General features: G+C 46.0%; 1 protein-coding gene across 3 annotated transcripts in view; it reads right to left on the bottom strand.

The window, feature by feature from the left end:
• The window catches only part of TRAPPC11 (trafficking protein particle complex subunit 11), an 87,662-nt gene that overhangs the window by 12,174 nt on the left and 54,626 nt on the right, over nt 1-20,862 (bottom strand). For all 3 annotated transcript variants that reach the window (XM_073578229.1, XM_073578231.1, XM_073578222.1), the window contains 2 exons: nt 3,014-3,135; nt 1,407-1,526 (listed from right to left, as the gene is read on the bottom strand). In XM_073578229.1, coding sequence (XP_073434330.1) covers nt 1,407-1,526; nt 3,014-3,135 — 242 coding nt within the window. The remainder of the gene's footprint in view (nt 1-1,406; nt 1,527-3,013; nt 3,136-20,862) is intronic.

Here is a 20,862-nt window from a genome sequence, read left to right as displayed (position 1 = left end):
CCTCTGGTATCTATGCTCGCTACTGGCACTTGGGAGTAGCCAGTGATAGTTACAACTTCCTGGTTTGGTGGTGGAGAGTTCTGAATTAGTAGCAGTCGGTTGGCATTGTTTACACGAGATATCTGAGTAGATTTGGTATTTTTGTATTTATCTTAATCGTCTCCCATTTGATTTACCCCTCTTCTGTTCCCTTGATTTCCACTCGGTTGTTTGGCGAGTGCATTTGTATGATTGCAGTTTTCTTGTCTATCAGGTTTGTGTTTTCCTATACACTTCTGTTCCATACCTTCCTGGGTGGGGGATAAAACAGATCAGTGTGCATATGGGAGCATAGCAAGGTAAGAGAACCAAGCTTCACCATTTTCAGGGGTAATAAGGGCCATGGAGTTGGAGTCGGAGACCATTTTGGTTGAGTCGCAGTAGAAGCCAGAGTCGGTGTCATGGAAATTGAGGAGTCGGAATCAGAGTCGGAGGTTTGGCTTACCGACTCCACAGCCCTGGTATGAGAGAGTTGAAGTCGAAGTTGGTGTCATGGAAATTGAGGAGTCGGAGTTGGAGGTTTGGCTTACTGACTCCACAGCCCTGGGGTTAATCTGGTGTAAAGGGATAGCCTAGGGTCCTCCTAGGTTGAGGGACAGGGAAAAGGCCAATTGGCCAGGGGAAATCCTGCTACAGTATCGTGACACCTTCAGCATGATGCTGGCACCGCATTTCACTGTGGAGAAGGTGTTCTTGGGGTGATAAGCGGTGTTAGTTTGGCGACAGACATAGCGCTTACCTTTGTGGCCAAAAAGGTCAATTTTAATCTCATCTGACCACAGTACCTTCCTCCATACATTTGGGAAGACTCCCACATGTCTTTTGGCAAACTGAAAATGAGCCTTACAATTTTTGTGTGTAAGTAAAGGCTTTTTTTCTGCCAACTCTTCTATAAAGGCCTCTATGAAGTCTATGACTTATTACGGTCATATGGACTGATACTCCAGTCTCTGCTTGGGAACTCTGCATCTCCTTCAGGGTTACCTTTGTTCTCTGTTCTGCGACTCTGATTAATGCCCTCCTTACCCAGAAGGAGAGTTTTGGTGGAAATACCAGGGGTCCTAAGGTAAGTAGAGGCTGCCCACACTGCTATTTACCTATCTGATCTAATATTGAAGATACCAGGAGTGCTGGGGTAAGAGGATGCTGTCTTTCTGATCAAATACTGGAGATACCTGGGGTATAGGTATAGCCAAGTCATAGCTGCAGTGCTTCCTACTGCACATGCTAACAAGCTTCTGTCCTATTAACAGCCTAAGAAAGTCAGTGTAACAAGACAGTGGACAAAGGAATTAGGTCTTGCATTAACAAGGGAAAATAGTCTTGAATTAGAGAAGAGGCATTTAATTTACATTACGAGAACTTACCCTGTGACATCTGCAGACAATCTCTTTGCCATCAACAGAGGCGTCTATCAGGTATGAAACATAAACTAGGAATACTCGTGTTCCCACAGTGCTACAGCGGATGTACAAGGGCAAATCCATCTACATAGTAACAGAACAGTTATTACATTGATGTATAGAAAATACAGAATTAGTCAAGTTACTAAGCCCCAATAAAGTTCCTTTTCCGCTATTGCTGTCAGTGAATAGAAGTTACTAAGCCTGAATATCTGCAGTTCTGTGTAATGTAATATTGAGGACTGTATATTTAATAAATAGAAATTAAATGATAAAAATTAATCAATATTAAAGAGGCTGTCCACTACTTCATCACTGATGACCCAGCCTCAGGATAGGTCATCAATATCTGATCGGTCGGGGTCCAACACCCGGCACCTGTGACGATCAGCTGTTCTCTGTGTCGGTGGCCTCCGGAACTGCTCAATTGTGGAGCTGCTACGCCTCTTGATAGTGTCCGCTGCAGGGTGCACATCCGACTCCTATTGATCTGCATAGGAGGCGGATGTACAATACCAAGCTGTGCTCAGAAGACGGAGCAGCACCACAGTTATTTCCAGCCGGCAGCTGCTGCTGCTGACACAGAGAGCACCTGATCGGTCGGGTTTCAGGGTGTTGGACCCCGACCGATCAATGAAAAGTAGTGGACAACCTCTTTAAGAATACAAGAAACTGATATCTAGTGAATATATAGAGCATAGTGCCTCCTAGTGGTTACATCACAGGAATGTAGATAATACTACATATGTAAATGATAAAGTAGAGATATCTATGTGTACTGTGTGCATTTTGCTGGGGCAGTCACTATCTAAGGCTAGGTTCACATTTGCAGATGGACGAGCTGGGGACTTTCTCCGTGAAGCTCCGCCCACTGCCGCACCTGCTCCGGTCAGCTCCGCCTACGTCTGTATGCGGCCTGCGTACCTATCTTTAACATTGGGTACGCAGGCAGTGCGGATGTATGCAGATGCCTCCGTATGCGTCGTTTTGACGATGTGGCGACCGCATCAAAACTGCAACATGTTGCGTTCAACGCGGGTCGCAGCACCATCAAAACGACTCATGCAGAGGCATCTACTTACATCCGCACGGTCTGCATACCCAATGTTAAAGATAGGTATGCAGGCCGCATGCATACATAGGCGGAGCTGACCGGAGGAGGTGTGGCAGTGGGCGGAGGTTCACAGAGGAAGTCCGCAGCCCTCCACAGCTCGGCTATCCGCAAATGTGAACCTAGCCTAATATACATAACGCAGCACAGATTTAATACAGATTAATACACATCAGAGCCAAGTTACAATAAAGCTCCACTTTAGCTGTTCTTTATATATTTTCGGTAGGGATTGATAATGGTTACCAAGCCCTTTATAAAACATTTGAACTGTACACAGCAACCACATGGCTTAATCTGCCTTCAATCCCTATATAAATATGTGTACTCCATTACATGAGTATATAGCTGGTGAGACGGGTCCATGTTTGCCTTCCTATTACAGAGCGGCAGGTTTAGCAGATTATTATTTCCGCAGCACACAATGGCTCAGTTCTCATTAGAAAGGTCACACAGGCACCTTTTCTCCAGGTTGCAGGTTTCCTATAGGGATGTCAGTGAGCAAAGCCGGACTTGAGTCATCGCACATTTCTGTTCCCTGAAGCGTAACCAGAGTCTTCTGGGTGAGATTGGCGTCCTGCCCTGTGAGAGACATTGTTTTCCTGGGTTACTGTACAATACAGTCTATGTTGTGGGGTCAGATAAGGTGACAGAACAGCAGTAATGAAGCAGCGCTTGACAGGACTAAATTCCTATTTATAGGGAAGCTATCATCAGAAAATGACTTTTTGTTTTTTAATCAGAGTTTTTGTTACATATATTTTTAAAAACATCTTTTGCAATTTTTCTTTTCATATCACAATCTGTGGCTTTGTACATGTGTTGTTTCCTTAAACAATAGAAAGATAGAGTCTAAAAATCCCCAATGACCAGTATTTTTTACTTTTAATACACATTACGACATGTAAAAAGAATTAAACAGTGCCTCTTGTACATTTAAAATACAAGAACCTGATTTAAAATGAATAGGGCATTTCCTGACAATAGCTACCTGGTAACATTTAGATTGTCATTAATATGAAATCTAAGCATTACCACATGTGATAGTTGTGATATGTGATTACTGACTTATACTTAGATCAGATCCACAAACCGCAATTATGTTTGGTTTTTTTTCTCTCCTTTAAAAATCCGAACCACGATTAGAACAAGAAAAATAAACAGGCATAATTACTTTTTATTAATTTTGTGTTGACAGCAACAAAAAAAAATACAATAAAATACAGAGAGTTAATACAAGAAGTTTGTCTGTACTTGGTTTGTAGAGGGGTCAGTATTTTGGTTGTAAGGAAATCGCTAGTGAACAAAGAGCGCAATTGGAGGTCATCCTGACTATCGCGGTGATCAAAAGGCAGTTCCGCTTACCTGATATGATTTTGTGACATAACTCTGAAAAGGCACATGGTTCCAGCTGCTGCAGCCCTTCAGGTTGGTAAAACCAATGTGGTATTGATAGTAGTAGGGAAATGGGTGTTCTGTGCTGCCGTGGTACGTCCGATCAAGGAGTGAGAATTAGACAAAGTTATTGACATTGCAATTTATTCTCTATGCATTTCAAAGTGTTACAACTTCTTCAAGAGAACCACTCTGTGAAGTGATTCTTAAGGCCCCGTCACACAAAGCGATCTTGCTGTCGAGATCGCTGTGTGTGACGGGGATCAGCAACCGCCCCCCCTGCCGGGTATCGCTGATCGTGCTCGATCGGCCTGGGCCATTTTTTGATCGCTGGTCTCTAATGTAAACAGCGGGTATCCAGGAGCCGCGGCTCCTGGATACCCGCTGTTACCTTGGAAACCGACGTACACGCTGGTTTCCAAGGTAAAAAGCGGGTATCCAGGAGCTGCGCGGCTCTTAGATACCCGATGTGTACGCCGGTTTCCAAGGTAAACATCGGGTATCCAAAAGCCGCGGCTCCTGGATACCCGATGTTTACATTAGAAACCAGCTTGCTCGCTGGTCCTGATCACTGGAGGGGCTGTCTATGTGACAGCTCACAAGCAATCAGCCTAACTATGCCCCAGCGACCCCATCCATGTCGGATCGTTGGTGGGATCGCTGGGACATCGTTATGTGTAACGGGAGCTTTATTCTGAAGAAATTTTAATACTTTGAAACGCGTAGATAAATTGCAATGTCAATAACTGTGTCTAATTCTCACTCCTTGATCAGTCGTACACCACCAGCGCAGATCACCTGCTATTTCACTTCTACCACCAGTATTCTGGTTGGTGTATACAGTGGCGGGGGAATAAGTATTTGATCCCTTGCTGATTTTGTAAGTTTACCTGCTGACAAAGACATGAACAGTATAATTTTAAGGGTAGGTTAATTTTAACATTGAGAGAAAGAATATCAAAAATAAAATCCAGAAAATCACATTGTATAAATTCACATTTTGCAGTGAGAAATAATTATTTGATCCCTCTGGAAAACAAGACTTAATACTTGGTGGCAAAACCCTTGTTGGAAAGCACAGCATTCAGACGTTTTTTGTAGTTGATGATGAGGTTTGCACACATGTCAGGAGGAATTTTGATCCACTCCTCTTTCCGGAGCATCTCTAAATCATTAAGATTTTGAGGCTGTCCTTGGCAACTCAGAGCTTCAACTCCCTTCATAAGTTTTCTAAGGGATTAAGCTCTGGAGACTGGCTAGGCCACTCCATTACCTTAATGTGATTCTTTTTGAGCCACTCCTTAATTATCTTGGCTGTATGTTTTGGGTAATTGTCTTGCTGGAAGACCCAACCACAAACCATTTTCAATGTCCTGGTGGAGCGAAGGAAGTTGTCATTCAGGATTTTACGGTACATGGCTCCATCCATTCTCACATTGATGCGGTGAAGAAGTCCTGTGCCCTTAGCAAAGAAAGACCCCAAACCATAATGTTTCCACCTCCATGCTTGAAAGTGGGGACGGTGTTCTTGATTTCTCTTCCTCCAAACACGGCGAGTTGAGTTAATGCCAAAGACCTCAATTTTTGTCTCATCTGACCACAGCACCTTCTCCTAATCACTCACAGAATCATCCAGGTGTTCACTGGCAAGCTTCAAAACAGGCCTGCACATGTGCCTTTTTGCATAGGAGGACCTTGCGGGCACTGCAGGATTTTAAATCTTTATGGTGTAATGTGTGATCAATGGTTTTCTTGGTGATTGTGGTCCCAACTACCTTGAGATCATTAACAAGTTCCCCCCGTGTAGTTTTGGGCTGATATCTAATCTTCCTCATGATCAAGGTTACCCCACGAGGTGAGATTTTGCATGGTGACCCAGATCGATGTTGATTGACAATCATTTTGTATTTCTTCATTTTCTTATTATTGTACCAACAGTTTTCTTCTTCTTACCTAGTGTCTTACTAATGGTTGTGTAGCCCATTCCAACTTTGTCCAGGTCTATGATCTTGGCCCTGACATCCTTATACAGCTCTTTGGTCTTGCCCATGTTGTAGAGGTTAGAGTCTGACTGATTAATGGAGTCTGTGGACAGGAGTCTTTTATAAAGGTGACTATGTAAGACAGCTGTCTTGCTGTGTTTAATGAAGGTAACAAGTTGATTAGGAGCATCTAACTGGTCTGTAGGAGCCAGATGTTATGATCCAGTCTGAGGTTTGTTTTCTGCTATCCTCTCCCTGGACTGGTCATGCGGGGGTTAATCCCCTGTGCCTTGTTTCAAATCTGTTTTTGCTATTTCAGTTCGCTTCGGCCTGCAGGCGACTGATTGTTCTTGCTTCCAGGCTAGAGCAGCTGACCCGTATACCCTAGTATCCTTCTGCCTCTGACTTCCCGTATTAGTGTCTGACCCGTTCCCTATCCCTGACTTTGTGTACATTTGGTGGTTTCCTTACAGTTTATGACTCTGCTAGAACTCTGAACCCCGCTTCCTGTTTTTCTGTCTCTGATACCACGTTACCGACCGGCTTATACCCCCGACTCCCCTTTCCGTCTCACATCTTGGACACCGCGTTCCCATCTGGCTCTGACTTCTCTGTACTTCGTCTTCCTGTTTGTTGCTGACCCTGCCTGTCTGACTACTGTCGCCTCCTAGTGGTGGCCTGCACGTCTGCGCTGTGGTGATACAAGGTGAGTGCCACCCTTTTTCCCTTACCAGCGCCCCCTGGTGAAGGTTGTGCACAACTGCTCCGCAGTTGCATTACGCTAGAATGGTTGGTAGGGGATCAAATACTTACTTCTCACTGCAAAATGCAAATAAATTTATATAATTTATACAATGTGATTTTCTGGATTTTATTTTTTTATATTCTACCACTTAATGTTAAAATTAACCTACCCTTAAATTTATAGCACACCAGAGAAGTATTAGTCCGCACAGTGAAAAATCCAAGCCTCAGCACATTTGTCTACGAATTAAGGCATATTCAGATATACAACAGCTATTGCTCCAGCAGAATCCGGGTGCCTCTCCAATAAGACGAGACATACAATTCCAGGTAGAGAAGAAGTGGATAGCACTCACCAATAAAAATCACTGTTTATTCCAACGATTAAAACATTGACGATGGGAGCGGGAGTGCAAGAGACGACGGCCGTTTCGCGCTGAGGTTGCGCTTCTATGGGTCACACATGTCTAACCGTGGCACCCCTTTTCCCATGCTAACAGAATTATAATGTTCTCTGAACCTCATTTAGAGAGGACGTATAGTTTTTCCAATATAAAAGGATTTGCAGGAACAAAAAACTATATATACCACATGGGTTGTTTTACAAGTGATGAAATCACAAACGGTATGAGATATAGCCCCAACCTGCAGAGTACGACCCACTACATGGTAACAGCAATAAAAACACTGACCACACTTGAAATTACCTTGAGGGACATAAGTTTTTAACCAATTATCACGTTCCTTCACCATCTGTTTTTTCACGACAATGTCCCCCAAATTGGTACTGCGCCAATTTGAAATAATTGGACCCTTGACACCACGTCTGCAATATCTCCATCTCGCTCCAAGATATGCCAATTTTTACGGATAGCAGACCGTATTATGCCATCCATTGGTCCAAATTTAAAACATAAAACAAATCTTTTACCTTGTTTATGAACCCTTATTCCACCGCATTTCCCCAACTGAACTTGATTAACCCTTCCCAAAGCCTCATTCAAGAGTCTATTAGGATAACCCCTGCAGCGGAATCTATCATACAACTCCCCAGATTGTTGTACAAAACACTCTGGGGTATTGTTAATCCTTTTTAGCCTCAGCACTTGGCTGTATGGTAGAGAGAGCTTAACCGTGAGATGGATGGTAACTATCAAAATGAAGCACCGAATTTGTTGCAGATGGCTTACGATAAACCCTTCTACAGATGTCACCATCAACAATCTTTACCTGAACATCTAAAAAATCCAAAGATAAACTGCAAAACTTAGAAGTGAACGACATATTCATGGAGTTAGAAGTATTTAGATATTCCACAAAATTGTCAAAGGACTCACAAGTTCCATCCCATATCATGAATATGTCGTCCACATAGTGGATACACAATTTAATATGCCTCAAATAATTATTTCCCACAGAAGCACAACCTCAGTGCGAAACGGCCGTCGTCTTCTGCACTCCCGCTCCCATCCTCCCGACGTTAATGTTTTAATCGTTGGAATAAAGAGTGATTTTTATTGGCGAGTGCCATCTGCTTCTTCTCTACCTGGCCTTAAATTTATAGACTGTTCATGTCTTGGTCAGTGGGCAAAGTTACAAAATCAGAAAGGGATCAAATAATTATACTTATTTATGATGCAGATAAACATTCAGTGTGAGGCCATAACATTGTCTGTTGCTGAAATTCATGCATTACCTACATAATAACAATTCTGAAAAAAATTAAGTATTTCTTAGATCTTCGAGTCATTGTGTCGCTCCCTTAATGTTCCTCCAGCAAATTTAGGTATAAACTAAGAACTATTAATAGGTCTCTGATCTTGTGCAACAATTGCTGACAATGATAACAGATTGTGTCCCAACACAATGTTAACAGTAAAATGACTTAGTTTAAATAACGCTAACTGTACTTTTTTTTTTTTTTTTTAAAAAAGGTACCAATATTTATGAAAGCCACCCACCAAAAACCTGGTCACAGATTCCCTTTAACAACATCAAGATTGTGAAGATTTGGGGTCTCTTCAGTGAATGTGCAAGGGGATTGCAAGTATCAGGAATTAACATTGTATCTATTGAACTTTATATTTTTTAGTAGGTATTGTGTATCTAAGTGTTTGCTTGGGTCAATTTTGCCACAAATATATAATTTTTTTATGCATTTTATTAAAAAAATAATACGCTCTAAAGTGAAGTGCTGGATGGTAAAATTGACATCCAGCACTTTACTTCAACGCATATTATTTTGCAATAAAATGCAATCCTTCCTGTCGCAGCCAATTTTCACCTTTCCAACCAGGATAGATTTTTTAAATCTGACCAGTGTCACTTTAAATGACAATACCTCTGGAATGCTTCTTCATATCCCAATGATTATGACAATGTTTTTCATGACACATTGTATTTTATGTTAAGCCCCTCATACACAATAGATATCTGCTGACGGGACCATTGTTTACCGGATAACCGTCTCCTATGCACATAAGAGCTTAGACTCGCCAGGCGGTCCTGTGACTCCTCTGGCGGCGACTCAGCTCAAGTAAAAAGTATCAGCAGTTTAAAAACAGACATGCCGTATCCTTATCTCCCCCAGACCACCATCTGTAAGGGTAGAGTCAGGAGGCACCCATACACATTAAACTATCTCCAGATTCAGACAACGTTATTCTAAATTGTATGGCGGCCATTTGTAGTTAATTTAGGTTGACATGATTTGAGTAGAGATGGGCGAGCACGAAGAGTAAAGTTTGGCGTCCGTACCGAATACCTACTGTTCGGGGCACGGACACCGAAAACGGACTTCACCAGGAAGTCCGTGTTACTGTTCGGGTTTGGCTGCCCGAACACCGGGTGTTTGTCGCGCTACCATGTGCATGACAGCACGGCAAACACCACTTCTGCTGTGGTTCCCACGCTGTCAAAAGAGAGCTGTGATCGGAGGTGTAAAGCTCACCTCAGGTCACTGCTGTCAGCTGAAGGGTCTACTGATCCCATCATCCAGCACCTGCTACCGCTAATTACAGTGAGAGCAGGAGCGGCGGATGGGAGTATTCATCAGCCGCTCCTGCACTGTAAATAAATAATAATAATAATACATAAAAAAAAAAAAAAAAAAAAAACGGCTTGGGTTCCCCTGTATTTCTGCTAACCAGCCAGACAAAACTCACAGCCGGGGACTGCAATTCTCAGCTGCCAGCTTCAGCAAGGCTAGTTTTCAAGAATAGAGGTGTCCCCATGCTGTTTTTTTTTTTTTTAACTATTTAAATAATTAAAAACTGCACGGGTTCCCCTCCATTTTTGACAACCAACCTTGCTCAGGTTGGTAAGGGACCATGGATACTGCCCCCTCCAGCCTAAAAATAGCAGCCCGTAGCTGCCCAGAAAAGGCATATCTATAAGATGAGCCATTCTGGCACTTTCCCTGGCTCTTGCCACTTTCCCTGTAGCAGTGGCAAGTGGGGTTCATATTTGTGAGGTTGATGTCACCTTTGTATTGTCAGGTGACATCAAGCCCACGGATTAGTAATAGAGCGGCATCTGTAAGACACCTATCCATTACTAATCCCATAGTAACATTGTAAGAAAAAACAAACACCCAGAAAAAAATCCTTTAATTGAAAGAATGATACAGACTCCTTTAATAATCTCAATTAAACCATACTTACGATCTTTCTTAATTCCACCGAAGCCCTCGATCTCCTGTAATAAAACTAAAATAAAAAAAACAGGGATTTTTGTGATAAACTCACCGTAAAATCCTTTTCTCCGAGACGCTCATTGGGGGACACAGGTACTGTGGGTGTATGCTACTGCCGCCAGGAGGCTGACACTAAGAGGATGGAAAAAAAGGTTAGCTCCTCCTCCGCAGTATACACCCTCGCCTCGATTGCAGGCGGAATCAGTTCGGTGCAAAAGCAGTAGGAGATCTACAAGACAAAATCAGCCTCAATGTAGGTAACATGCCTAGAAAACCCACCTGGTATCAAATACCTATTAATAAGCAAAAAAGGAGCCAATTGGCTAACAGGGTGGGTGCTGTGTCCCCCAATGAGCGTCTCGGAGAAAAGGATTTTACGGTGAGTTTATCACAAAAATCCCTGTTTCTCCTTCGCCTCATTGGGGGACACAGGTACTGTGGGACGTCCCAAAGCAGTCCCTGGGCGGGAGTTAATTCACCGGTCCAAGCTACATGCACCTACTGTGTAAGAGTGCGCCACTGCTTGGAGAATCCTTTTACCCAGGCTGCATGTGCTGAAGCCAGCCTATGGACATTTGTAATGTTTGGAGAATGTGTGCCAGCTGAACCAGGCTGCCGCCTTGCCTACCTGCTCCGCAAATGCCTGGTGCCGCAAAAATCCGCGAGGTGCCCACTGTTCGAGTTGAGTGCTCTCTGATCTCTGCTGGCATAGCTGCGGTAGGATTCCTAAATTATCAGGTGAATCCACCCGGCTATGGTCGCTGCTGAGGCATCAGGTCCCTTCGTGCGACCTTCAGCGAGCACGAACCGCGTGTCTGTATGACGAAAGGATGCCGTCCGTGACACGTACCTCCTGGGAGTTCTCCCCAGGTCTAACACATGCAGAGCCTTTTCCACATGGTATACTGGTGCCGAGAAAAAAAGGAGGGCAAGGCAATATCCTCGTGAAGACGAAATGAGGAAACAACCTTTTGCAGAAAAAAGGGGGAGCTGGCCTCCGAACCACCTTCTCCTTGCGAGATATCAGGAACGGAGCGCGGCAAGATCGAGCTGCCAGCCCCGGGACCCGCCTGATTGATGTTATCACCACGAGGACCACCACCTTCCAGGGGAGGTATGTCAAAGATGCCAATTGTAGTGGCTTGGATGTAGTTTCCTGTAAACGCCTAGGACCAGGTTAAGGTCCCAGTTGTCCCGAGGGGTCCTATAGAGGGGTACCAAGTGTGAGACCCCCTGGTTGAAGGTCCATACCTGCAGATTGGTAGCGATTCTGCGCTGAAACAGGACGGATAAGGCAGACACTAGTCTCCTAAGGGAACTTGGAGCTAACCCCGAGTCCATGCCGGACTGGGAAAAAAGAAAAAACGCCAAAATATTGGGAATAAAGAATCCCAATGGAGAACGACCGTGGTCCTAAAACCATGAAGAGACAATCCTCCAGGTGTGGTGGAAAATATGTACTGAGGCGGGCTTCTGGGTACTAACCATTGTAGTGACCACATTGCGTCCGAACCCAGCCTGGGCTAGAAACCAAGATTCAATGGCTAAGGCGTCAAATCTAGGGCCCCTGGATTCGGGTAGTAGCTCGGGACCTGAGAAGGTAGGTCTGGGCGCCCTGGCAGTTGCCAGGGAATGTCAGCGAGTAGCTGCACCAGGTTTGCGTACTACGCCCGCCGAGGCCAATCTGGGGCCAGAGGCGTCACTGGAACCACCTTCTGCCTTGATCCTCTTGATGATCCTTGGGAATAGCGGCAGCGGGGAAAATAGGTATGGGAGGTGAATACTGGTTGCATGGCAGAACCAACGCATTCCCGGCGCTTGTCTGCGGGTCCTGGGACTGAGGCGACCAACGCGAACACCCTGGCGCCTACCCCGGAAACCGTCCGTTCCACATCCGGCAATCCCCAACATCTGGATACTTACCGAAAAAGACCTCGGGGAGTAGTGACCATTCCCTGGACACAAGACCTTGCCGGCTGTGGAAGCATGCCGCCCAGCTCTCTGTGGACAGCCAATCAGTGAGGGATGTGCCTCACTTCGCACCTGGCTGCTATGCTGTGAATGCTTCCCTGGTGATTTATGTTAGCCACTGCTGTGGCGTTGTCCGCCTGCTAGAGAATGCTGAAAAAAAATTGCGGAGCCAGCCGGGCTGCTTGAATTTCTAACAAGTTGATTGAGATGCATGTCGCCTGTGGCGACCACTGTCACTCGCAATGGTGAGAAAGACTGCTCTGTAGCCGAGGAAACCGGTGTCGGTTGTGACCACCACCCCCTGGTCCGGTGAGAAGTGTTTCCCCTGAAGACAGGAGGAACTGACTGTCCTCCCTCCAAGTGCCTGTCTGACTTACCCGGGCAACCGGCACTGGTGGTCAAGTGAGAACAGGTTCTTGTCCCGTGATGACAAGAGGGCATGCTGCAGGGGGTGAGGATGGAGTTGGACAACTGGGATTGCTCCCATTGCTGCCACCCTCTTCTTTACGACCGTCATGCAAAGACGAAAGGTAGGAGGGACTGGCTGACGAAGTATCTGGACTCCTTGCCGAAGAGCTAGGGCCTAGTCTTGAGGAAGGATCACCAACCCTCGGGAGGTGCTGAAGATCATCCTTAAAAAGGAACTCCTTCGAACTGGGACCGGGGATGATCTCTCCAGGTTGACCAACCACCTTAAGACACAAGAGTATCTAGCGTGATGTTGATGCTCTCATCGCATGCTCGATATGAGGGGCCCTTGATCAAAAAGGTCGTCTAAACAAGGCAAGATGACTATGCCCTGGGAGTGCAGAATGGCCATGACGACCTCCCTGACCCCTGTGGACACTCCGGGGGCGGTAGCTAGCCCGCCCGAAGGGGAGAGCTGCGAACTGAAAATATAGGCCGCTGATGTGGAGAGACAATGATGACATACAGGTACGCGTCTTCGATGTCACTAGAAAACCTCCTCCATGTTCTATAGCCGCTATGACCAAGTTAAAAAACTCCATCCGGGACCGTCCTGATCCTGACAAATCTGTCCCGAAGTTCAAGGACCAGAATGGGCTTGATAGCCCTGTTCCTTTGGGGACCGTGAACAGGTCAGAATAGAAACCCTGACCTCTTTCGCTTTTCGGCCCAGGGATGACAGCACCGTGTTTCCGGAGTAACTCGATGGGGGCTGTTTGACACAGTCTAACTTGTACCCCGAGGATACCAGCTCCATTACCCATGTGTTGTGCACGAAGGAGAGCTAAACATGGTGAGGCCAGAGTAGGCGACCGCCTACTCTGCTGGTGTCGCCCGGCACTTGTCTCGCGCTATTAGGCCGAAGATCCTCGGGCTCTAGATCCCCTTGATCTGGGGATGTTGGTATCGCATTCTCCCCAATGGGTTGGCTCCATATAAGACTTCATGAGTCCTAGTTGGGGCAAAATGCAACTGGAGTAGGTTGCTGAAGCTCCCCTCGGGTTGCGAAAGGACCAAAACAGTGTCTGAGTCAGGTGATGAAAAAAGCTGCTTAACCCTCTATGAGGGAGAAAACTGTTTCTGCCCCCTGTGGGGTCAGAAATAAGCTGGTCCCAACCTTTCACCAAACAGGCGACTATAGCCACGCTCAGCCTAGAATGGCCGATGGCACCCCTCTGACAAGGGCAAAAAGACAGGGACTTCTTGGTGGTTAAATCTGCACGCCAAGTCCTCCTGATTAGCAATATCTGCTATCTCCGCAGGCAGGTCCATACCCTGCAAGGCTCTGTATAATGATTCAGACCCAAAGCCCATGGCCTTAACTACCCAAGTTGCAGCGAACGAGGGAGAAAGTGCTGAACCCGACGCCTCAAATACTGAGCGAGCTAGGCTCTCTATGAGACAGTCGGTGGGATCCTTAATAGAGGAACCGTTAGGTATGGACAACAGGGCTTTAGAGGCCAAGCACGACACGGGTGGATCTACCGCCAGGGATTCCACCCACCTCAAACGTTTTCTGGTCTAAGAAACGCCTGTCCGGCCGTTCCCTGTGTCGCTGTACTATGTCGTCAACTCTGGGTGAGCGGCAATTACTCTATGAAGCTGCTTGACCCGCTTACATGACACCCTATGCCCTGAGGCCAGGGTGGATTTATTTGTCAATACCCAGGGTCTGGGATGACAGCCTCGATAAGGCTGTTCATTGTCTGCTGGCAACTCAGAGTAATTAAGTCAAGGGGCTCGTCCGAGTCGTAATCCGAATTCTCGTCATCGACTACTACAGAGGAATGCCGACCCTGGGGGTTTCAGGAGCCCTCCCAGCCCACATCCTTCAGCGCCTCACCCCTGGAGCTCCAGCTGATCCTCAGGTTAGGGGGAGGGAAGGGGGCTGCATCCAAATCAAGGACGGTGCAGGCACCCTAGCTCCATCTTTCCTTCCAAGGGATGAGGAGAGGGACCGTCCGCCGCCTTGCAGCACCGCAGTCTAGCCTTGGTGGTGCAGTGGGGGCTGCACGGACTATTCGTAGACCTCTGTATAGCCTAGGGTTTCGATACCTTAGGGTGGTCAGGGCGAGTCCGGCATCATGTCCTGCATCGCGGGAAAAGTTACGTGGAGGCGACACTCGCACGTGCTCGCCTGATGTTGGTTTGGGGAAATCGGACCCTTTCAATAGGGTCCGTTGCCCCTGTCTCATCTTCATGTAAAGTAGAAAAAAAACAAACAAAAAATAAATAAAAAAAAGTCTGGAAAAGAGACCAGATGTGTGTGCCTCCTAGGACACTAAGCAAGAACTGATTCCGCCTGCAATCGAGGAGAGGGTGTATACTGCGGAGGAGCTAACCTTTTATTCATCCACTTAGTGTCAGCCTCCTGGCGGCAGTAGCATACACCCACAGAACATTTGTCCCCCAATGAGGCGAAGGAGAAAACAACTATATACCATACCTGTCCATCGTGCTGTCCCATGCCGTAATCCATGTCTGGGGGATAAACAGTTTTCAACCTGAACGGTGCCAAGATGCGGCAACATCACTGAGGCTCCGTTCCCAGCCGGGCTGTACTGAGGTGACCTCGGTGAGATCCCCGCTAGCACTGAGAGAAGAAAACTCTTGCGGTGCTAGCAGAGATCTCACCGAGGTCACGGCTGTTCAGCCCAGCTGGGAACGGAGCCTCACTGACCGGAGGTAACCTTGATGATGAGGCTCCACTCACAGCAGTTCAATCACCAGTGGTTCTCCGTCCGGAAAGTCGCATCTTGGCACCATCCCGGTTGAAAACTGTTTATCCCCCAGACATGGATTACGGCGTGGGACAAAACGATGGACAGGTATGGTATATTGTTTTCTTATTTTAGTTTTATTACAGGAGAACGAGGGCTTCGGTGGAATTAGGCGTTTAAATAAAAATGGAAAACTGTGTTTAGTGTTACTTCAAATAAAGGACTTTATTTACCATGTAACTATAGGATTAGTAATGGATAGGTGTATTATAGACGCCTCTCTATTACTAAGCTGTGGGCTTGATGTCACCTGACAATACAAAGGTGACATCAACCCCACAATTATGAACCCCATTTGCCACTGCTACATGGCAAGTGGGAAGAGGCGGGCAAAACGCCAGAATTGGTGCATCTAATAGTTGTGCCTTTTCTGGGCAGCTGCTAATTTTAGGCTGGGGGGGCAATATCCATGGCTCCTTACCAGCCTGCGAATACCAGTCCCCAGCTGTCTGCTTTAGCAAGGCTGGTTGTAAAAAAAAAAAATGGGGGGACCCCACGCCGTTTTTTTCCCATTTATTTAAATAACTAGCTTGGCCCGTGCAAAATTTTCGCACATTGGTCTTCGGGGGCGCAGGCAATTTCAGAAAAAGCAAGCTGGTCAAATGTAAATGTATTTCATGGGCTGATGAACACATACAGGTATTTATATATGTAGATTGGTAATACAATAAATTGTTTTGATAAGTAGAGGCCAAAAAATGTTTTCCGGTTGAGGTGCCACCTGAAGGTCATTGTGTCTTTCTGCAGGTTTATGAAAATAAATGTTTACCTTTCAAATGGTGAATCATGTGTGTGTGTGGAGCAGTTTTGTGGTAGTGTGCTTTGGGGTACTGTGGTGCCACCTGCAGGTCATTTTTCCTTACTGCAGGTTTATGAAAATTAATTTTTAAACTGTATTTTGTGATCAAATTGTGGATGTGTGGTTTATTTGGCTATTTTCTTGCTGAAGGGGGCAAGTTTACCTTTCAAATAGTGTATCATTTGTGTGTGTGGGTGCAATATGAACGGGGATAAGGAATCACCGAAAAACAATGTTTAGAAATAATAGAATAGATTAAAAAAACAGCGTGGGGACCACTCTATTCTGGATAACTAGCCTTGCTGAAGCTGACAGCTGAGGGTTGCAGCCTACAGCTGTGAGTTTTACCTGGCTGGTTAGCAAAAATACAGGGACACCCACGCTGTTATGAACAGGTCACCGAGGAAGATGGCAGGAATAGGCTAGGCCACCAGGAAACCAGAAAGGTTGGTAACTTAGCGGATTGCAGACCCCTAATCCTAACAACACAACTAACAGTAGCCGTGGAGTGTACCTACAATGCCCTAGACGCCTCGTCACAACCGGGCCTAAAGCAAGAAAGGTGAAATCTGAACTGCCCCGGAGTAGAACCTCAAAGAAATAGAAAGCCCCCAAACATATTGTCGGTGAGACAAGATGAAACACAAACGCAGGCAGAAAACAGACTGAGCAAATGGTGGGGCCCAAACTGACTAGATAGGATAGGAAAGGAAAGACACTGTCTGCAATTACGCTAAAACCCTAAAAAATCCAACACGTCTGATGAACCAAAAAACACTGAGGTCTCAAGACCTCTCCCCCACTATATCAGCATTCTGGTATGAACTGGCAGCAAAGCAAAAGAGACTAATGTAACAGGGGACTGAACAAACTGACACAAGCTGTAACATAAGGAGCGGGGTCCAGCACTGCCCCAGTGTGAAGCATGCTGAACCCTCGCAACAAGCAGAAAGAGGCAAAACCAGATCAGATGCAAAGGATTAGCAAATGAACAACTTAAATGAAAAAAGCAGGATCAGGGCAGGAGACATCAGAATGCACAGGAAAACTAATCACCAGCAGTGATTGAAGGAAGCCTGCTGACTTAAATACTCCAATCAGTAACCCCAGATGTCCAATCATCCTCACCGGGTGGCAGTCCTCTGTCAATCTGGCCAGCTCCACTACCCACAGTAACCACCAGAGGGAGCCCTGACTCAGAAGTAAGAGAATTCACACACCACGCTGTTTTTTAAAAAAAAATTATTTATTTACAGCACAGGCGCGTCTGATGAATACTCCGATTCGCAGCTCCTGCTCTCACTGTATTTAGCGATAGCATGTGTCAGATGATGGAATCAGTAGTCCCATTAGCTGACACCAGTGACCGAAGGGAAGCTTTATACCTCCGATCACAGCTGAGCGCTCACACTGTCTTTTGACATCGTGGGAACCATGGCTCTCTGACCGTCGGGGATGATTTTACTGTCGATCAGAAGCGGTGACTGCCACGCTGCCATGCACATGACAGCGTGGCAAACGCTGGATCTCCAGGCCCCCACATTCAAATGAATGGGGTCTGGATTCGGGTACTGTTCTGGTACGTGAACCCAAACTTTTTGCAACTGTTCGGCTGAACCCGCCGGACCTGAACATTCAGGTGTCTGCCCATCTCTAGATTTGAGTTGAATTATGGAAATATCTGAAATTTGACAAAAAAGAAACATTTTTAAAATTAAACTTTTTATGCAATTAAAACAGTTTTAATGGCATGAAAAGATGAGTTTTCAATTTCTGTGCTCGTAGGCAATAAGAATGAGCGAGCTTCCCTTGAAGCATGACTGAGCTGGAGATGTCCAGGGGAAACTTTTGAACGCCCCAGCTCATTGACTTCAGTTAAAAAAAATACTCAGGGAAAAGTTATGTTGCTAAATGATTTTCTCCAGGAGATGGGAACCGGTGTTTATGTTGCACGTTTACCTAGGCTGAATGATCGGTTATGTCGATGGAACAAAGTGAAGGGCCAAGGTAAAAGAGTGCCTCCAGGGCCAGCTAAAAGAGTGGCTCCTCAAGGAACAATTCAGGGAGTATAGTCAGGTAGAGCGAAAGAGTTTAAACCTGGGAATAGGGGACAGGTGTTTGTGCCCATAGTGGAGAGTAAGTTCATCGCCAAATGGCAGGGACCCTTTGAGGTGATGGAATGCGATGGTGAGGGCAACTATAAAGTTCAACAACCGGGGAATGCTGATGCCCTGTCAAGGGTGCACTGTTAATTGACAGAAGGTGCCCAGCCCTTAGCTTTGGACGGGGGGCGGGCCTGAGGAGTAAGTATGCAGCTGGTAAGGTCGTGGATGGGGTGTGTGTGTGTCCGAGGTATCTATTCTCATCCTCGGTGATGTAGGTCCCAGAAAAGCAGGCTCCAGAACAAATACTGCTGAGAAATTTTTTTTTAATGGGCATGGGTTTTAGAAATGGCAACTAGAGCTGGGAGAGATTGGCCATTCCTATACCTCCAGTTTCAGGCCTTGAAATGGCCAAGTTAAAGGAAATCTGTCACCTCATTTTGGCGCTCTATGTAAATGATTTGGGGCCGGTCCGATGGGCGGTGTTTTGGGTCCTTTCCTCCACCCCTCTTTGGCCGCTGCCCGCAATATTTCAGGGAATCCGCCGGTGAACTATGTCCCGGAAGACAGCTAAATACTTCCGGGACATAGTTCATCGGCGCATGAGCACTAATGCTTTTCGGCTTTGCCCGCAGTTGGACAAAGCATACTGCGCGTGTGCGAGTCAAGATTGCAATGCACACGCGCGTAATATGGAGGACAACTAAGCAAATTCCCTGAAATATTGTGGACAGCAGCCAAAGAAGGGTGTAGGAAAGGACCCAAAACACCACCCATCGAACCGGACCAAATCATTTACATAGAACGCCAAAATGAGGTGACATAGATTCCCTTTAAGGCAGCCCAGGTGCTTCATTCAGTGTCTGGGAGTAGATCTGGAAACACCTTTTGAGACTTGGGCCTGTGTGAATGTGAGAAGACCTATGCCTACTGCGTGGACTGATTATTTTCTATTTATCTTTGTGCTGGAAAAACTGTTTTGTTTGGAATCTTATGTACGTTAGTGACCTTTAATAAATCTTCCAGTTGCACCAAGAGACTGTTTGAGCGCTACCAGCTGCCTGAAAGCGAGTGAATCTCCACAGGGTGTAGTGTGCATTTTGAACCCACAAGGGGCATCACAGAATTTTATCATGCTGGTTTTTCTCCACTAAAATGTTACGTTATCACCAAATCTTTTTACTCGGCCAATAGGAGAAAATTGACCCCACAATTTGAAACATAATTTCTCCTGGGCACATTAATGTGGTCAGAAACTACTATTCGGGCACACTGCAAAGCTTTAAAGGGAAAGAGTGCCATTTTGGAGTGCAAAACCTGCTGGAATGGTTTGCGGATGCCATGTCAGATCACCAGAGCTCATGATATGCCAAACAGCAGAAAAGCCTAAAAAATAACCCCATTTCACAAACTGTACCCCACAATATATTCATCTAGGGGCGCAGTGAGCATCTTGACCACCGCAGTTGTTTCACAGAATTTTCTTTCAATGGGCCATAAGAATAAAATACATTTTTTTTCATCGAAAATGTGGTTTCCCGTTCGTCTTATTGGGAGACACAGTAACCGTGAGATAGTCTGCTGCCACCTGGAGGCTAATAATATTCATGCAACTAACTGAATGGATTGATGGTACTTCCTACATTTCTCCTTAGCTTGCTCTATGCACCTGCATTGGCTGGCCTCGGCGCCCTCAGTCACAATCCTGTCTGGGCCTCATCGTGTTGTCAAACCTTATCAACCCTTGGACCAGGTAAGTTGATTGCTTTTGGGGGGACTTGATGCTTGCAGAGTTCCAGCAGCTCCCCTTCACTTCTATCAACAGTTGTTTTTCTTTCTTAGTAGTCCCTGAGTCTTCTCTGGCCCTCATAAAGTCGGAGTCCAGAGAAAACCGAGCACGGTTGGCTATCCAGCCTGCCCCATTATGCTTGCATCTCGAGCAAGGACCAAGCAATGGTATCCATTTCTTCCTTCTGTCAATTGAATAGGACCCACAAAGTCTGGGTATGAGGAGGTGCCTTTCCCGCCAGCATGGGTCCTGCATTTAGCTCTTGTTTATCCAATATCCTGTTGGCGGTTGTTACCACCTTTGGTACTATCGTAACAGTCCAGTGTCACATCCACCAGTGGGACAGCACCAGAACGGCCTTTGGCAGAGGTTTTTCTGACCACCTTACAGAGCGAGTCAGAACTACTAGCTGATGACTTATAGCCAGGCAATCCTCACAGAGGACACTGCAAACCTAAAAGTTTATTCAGACTGCCTTTTTCTTGGGCAGTGTTGGATGCAGGTGGTTTACACTCATCTAGGTTTCTTTAGCCGATAGGAGACCACTGATCAGGATACAACAGGAGTGATGCTTCCTGGGTAGGG

The sequence above is a fragment of the Dendrobates tinctorius genome, unplaced genomic scaffold (genome assembly GCF_039654945.1).
Source record: "Dendrobates tinctorius isolate UK_male_01 unplaced genomic scaffold, ASM3965494v1 ptg000008l, whole genome shotgun sequence".
NCBI lineage: Eukaryota > Metazoa > Chordata > Amphibia > Anura > Dendrobatidae > Dendrobates > Dendrobates tinctorius.
The sequence above is the reverse complement of the archived record's forward strand: the minus strand, read 5'-3'. Positions and strand labels throughout refer to the sequence as shown.